Source organism: Haliotis rubra, unplaced genomic scaffold (assembly GCF_003918875.1).
Source record: "Haliotis rubra isolate DU_JTF1 unplaced genomic scaffold, ASM391887v1 Scf81, whole genome shotgun sequence".
NCBI lineage: Eukaryota > Metazoa > Mollusca > Gastropoda > Lepetellida > Haliotidae > Haliotis > Haliotis rubra.
The window spans coordinates 1,424,221-1,428,038 of NW_025767535.1; the positions used below are offsets into that span (position 1 = coordinate 1,424,221).

The following is a 3,818-nucleotide window of genomic DNA, read 5'->3' on the forward strand; positions in this document are numbered from 1 at the left end:
TTTCTTGAGTGGCATATTAGGAGTTGAGAAGCAGAACAGAACAAACGTTATGGACAACAACTTCTTTTATTGCGACGTTTCGATACAGATTCCTGCTTGACAACGGTACAAGAATCTGTATCGAAACGTCGCACTCAGGAAATGAAATAACTTATTATCCATAAAGATTGTTCATTTTTGTCTTAACATTTGTCTAAAGATTCAGTGTTACAATTCAATGAGAACGAATTAAGTTTGGGTCGGGACCAGTAGGAATTTGAAGGCGGCTGATGATAGACAGGTCTAGTAAATGAGAAGCCAACATTCGACTGTGTATTCCCGACATAAGATTCTTCAGTTATCATTGCAATTATTTAATGAAAACGTTCAAGCGTTTTAAATCAAATATCTGAACAGCAGTACAATACAACCATTTCAAACGGTTTTAGTGAAGACTGTTATACAACCTTCCCAGCGCCGTCAGCTTCGAAGAACTGTCTTCATGCAAAGCATTGACTTTGTGGATAAAAGAACCGTCATGGATGACACGGTTCCCAAACCAAGCATAGCGAACCACGAAGGGAGCACGCTCTAATCTTGGTATGATTCTTTTCATGTAATTCTCAACATGGGTGAGAGAAGTAGTGTAGGGGCAAGCAAACTCCGTCAACCAGACCTGTTTCTTGTAACGATTGTGGACGGTCTCCAGGAACCGCAGGTCGTTGTCGGCGCCGCAGGTGTAGCTGTGAACGGCAACATAGTCGACTTTACAGCCAGAACACTCTTTGAAAAACTCGTCCAGCCATTCAAATGTCTCCATGAGACAATTGGAGTTGTTGCCATGGACCTTACAACGGGCTGGAGCAGGGCTGATGAGCGATTTGCCTTTGGCCACAGACTCCAACTGACGCCAGTGGATGGCAGCTGCTTGGGGCGTCATGTGGGACTGATGTCTCTCGTTGGGTTCGTTGAAGCCAAGGACATGTCGCGATGAACTGGGCAGGTTGACATTGTCGATATGACCTCCTCCCCAGAACATGGGTACAAACTCTCCTCTGGCTGGGCAGCCCATCTCATGGAGCTTGTTGTCCTGGGTACCCCAGCTGTACCTAGTGTGGAGGGGTGGGCATAGTGAGATCAGTTAGCACACGATAGCTATCAATTGTTTAAGCGTAATTCTTTTGGTCGCTTGCATTATAGTATCACTTTTAATATTGCCGATGTGACGATAAATATTAACTCACTCAATCACGAGGTAAGGCGGATATTTGCTACGTCTTAGATACGAAAAGTAAAACACAGTACATTCCAGCACACATACCACCAGCTAATGTCTGACAGAGTCTGCGTGTCGTTACAGGTGGGGTTCTTCATGGTGAAAGCTGTTCCTTTCTTCGGCGTTGCTACAGCTGAAGTCATCAGGCCGACAATGCAGGTAATGATGGCAATCTTCCACATCATGACGTCGATTTCTGAATTCATGAAATTTCAATATATACTGCTTGAAGATCATTCATGAGATAGTTAGATGGTGCAATCACTGGCACATGTGCAGTACGTACAGTGCGAGTCCAAGATCATAATCCTGGCCACATTTGGATAAACCGTCGATCAACTGATCCTGGCACTGGTAGGGGATGTAACTCTTCAAAGCAAATTGCGGTGCACTTAAACCCTTTATTGCTAAAATATTTCATAATTAGCACTGTAGGCGAATCAGTTACAACTGAATGTGTTAAACAAAGGGGTACAGCTTCCCTCGTCGAGTTCAGGCTGTCAGCTTTGCATATATTTTTGACATATTGCGATAACTGAAAAACTGAAAACAGTTATCAGCTCTAAATCACAAAGTGCACATCTAAGAATTTTTCATGATATGGATATACTGAGTTTATGCGATCACAACATTCCAGTCAATCAGGGCAAACACCGAGGTGACACAGGTCGTAAAAGTCCTTTAGTTTAGTCCAATCACAACCTCAGGTGTAGGTCCAACAGTCCAATGACCACACTCGATCAGAAGTTTGGATTCAAGTCTGCACAGCGAATTGCGGGACCATTTTGACACCACTTTTACACAATAATTCACCACTCTCATGTATTTTTAGAAAGTAGTGAAGTGAGTGAGTTTAGTATTACGCCGCTATTAAGAATATTCCAGCAATATCACGGCGGGGGAACACCAGAAATGGGCTTCAAACATTGTACTCATGTGGGGAATCGAACCCGGATCTTCGGCGTGACGAACGAACGCTTTAACCACTAGGCTACCCCACCACCCCATACTTTTTGAAGTGAGTTTATATGTATTTTGCGCATATCGGGATTACTGACATACTCTCATGAAAAGGTCAGGGAGTTCATGGGACAGCCGAGTTTGAATCACGAAGTACATATCTATGTGTAAGATAAAAGTCTATTTTAAGTAGAAAACATGACTGTATGTACCACGCATTTTCTCCTCAACACAAGCTGAAATTATTTGTGACATAGAAATACTTTTTCCGACATGATTTTCACATCTGACGTTACGTTTCTCAAGCAAACAAACCCTTTTCCACATCCAAAAGAAATATATCCTAAAAGAAAGATTGTGTAACTTGAAATACAACATGCTGATGACACTGATACATAGGAAAGTAGCCTTCAACCTTTCATAAAGACGATGAATGCAGGTAGCAAAAGTACTGTTTGTCCCCATGGTCCCTAGTATGGTGATCTACCTTCAGTTGTTGGCGATCTATAGCCCAATTTTACATTGTATTGTCCAGAAATAATTGTCTACTTTTTAAGATATATGCTAGCTAGCTTCAACTCAAACTGTGATAATATAGTGGTTTTACTGTCCTTCGTTGACAGGGTTTTTATATATTATATGTATGTATTATAAATTTGGAACTAGTTTTAGTCAAGATATGGCTGAAATATTGGCGATGTGACTTTAAATCTTAACTCACTCACTCATAAAGACGATGAAATAGGAAAACATCGACCGAAGCAAATTATCTATCAATAACAACAAGAAATATATAACTCCTAGAAATATATAACACCCCGTTTCAGCAGGGTACTAGGTGCGAAGCGCAGTGAATAGACAGTGTGAGTGAGTGAGTGAGGTTTGATTTCTAATCACATCGGCAGTATTTCAGCCATATCTTGACTGAAACAATTTCTGCATTGATAAGAAATAAAATGGAATAATAAAATATGTCTGCAAGGGACAACAAAACAACTAGACTATAGTAAAACAAGCTTGCATATATCTTTAAAGATAAAAACACTATTTTGGACAATACAATGTATAATTTGGCTATTGATCACCAACAACTGAAGAAAGATCACCATACTAGTGACCATGGGGACTTACAGTTCTGTGAAGAGGAAGAAAGACATGTTCTGCATAATCAAACACGATGAACAGTACAAATGAAAGTAAGTTCACATTAATTGTTGAGGAGGAAAAGAATATCCCGGACGGTTCAATAAAAAACTCAATGTTCAATCTCTCATTATCAGCATGGTTGGTGTTTTGTAAATTTGTTGAATCAATCCATGTTAACCCACGATATTGTGACTGGCATATTGCTGAAACCAGACTAAGAGAAACAAACGTGTTCTACTCACATGGAAATCTCTCTTCTGACAGTCAGTTTTACGCTATATCTTGGATTGGTCGGACACTAGAGATTACAAGACAAAACGTGTGCTAGACTGTGCGCAGTTCATGTACGACTATATTTTAAGGTAAGTCGTCATTGAACTTATGCTGTCAAACTCGATCCCTCTGTGGTAAAATGGCCACACCTGCATCCCGGTTGTTCAACGGTATACAAAACAAA

The 3,818-nt window shown here is 40.5% G+C and overlaps 1 protein-coding gene across 1 annotated transcript; it reads right to left on the minus strand.

The window, feature by feature from the left end:
* Positions 1-337: 337 nt before the first annotated feature.
* On the minus strand, positions 338-3,617 carry LOC124261799 (alkali-sensitive linkage protein 1-like). Its single transcript, XM_046696164.1, has 3 exons — positions 3,604-3,617; positions 1,301-1,451; positions 338-1,088 (listed from the first exon to the last, which is right to left on the minus strand). The coding sequence occupies exons 2-3, from the start codon at positions 1,438-1,440 to the stop codon at positions 425-427; spliced, it is 804 nt and encodes a 267-aa protein (XP_046552120.1). The 5' UTR covers positions 1,441-1,451; positions 3,604-3,617; the 3' UTR covers positions 338-424.
* Between the last annotated feature and the right edge of the window lie 201 nt (positions 3,618-3,818).

Bases quoted from the DNA above. Each gene is read 5' to 3' on its own strand.
- LOC124261799 (XM_046696164.1), bottom strand. From the start codon at position 1,440: ATGATGTGGAAGATTGCCATCATTACCTGCATTGTCGGCCTGATGACT. The intron at 1,089-1,300 runs GTATGTGTGCTG...CCTCCACACTAG, and splicing joins CTGTCAGACATTAGCTGGTG to GTACAGCTGGGGTACCCAGG.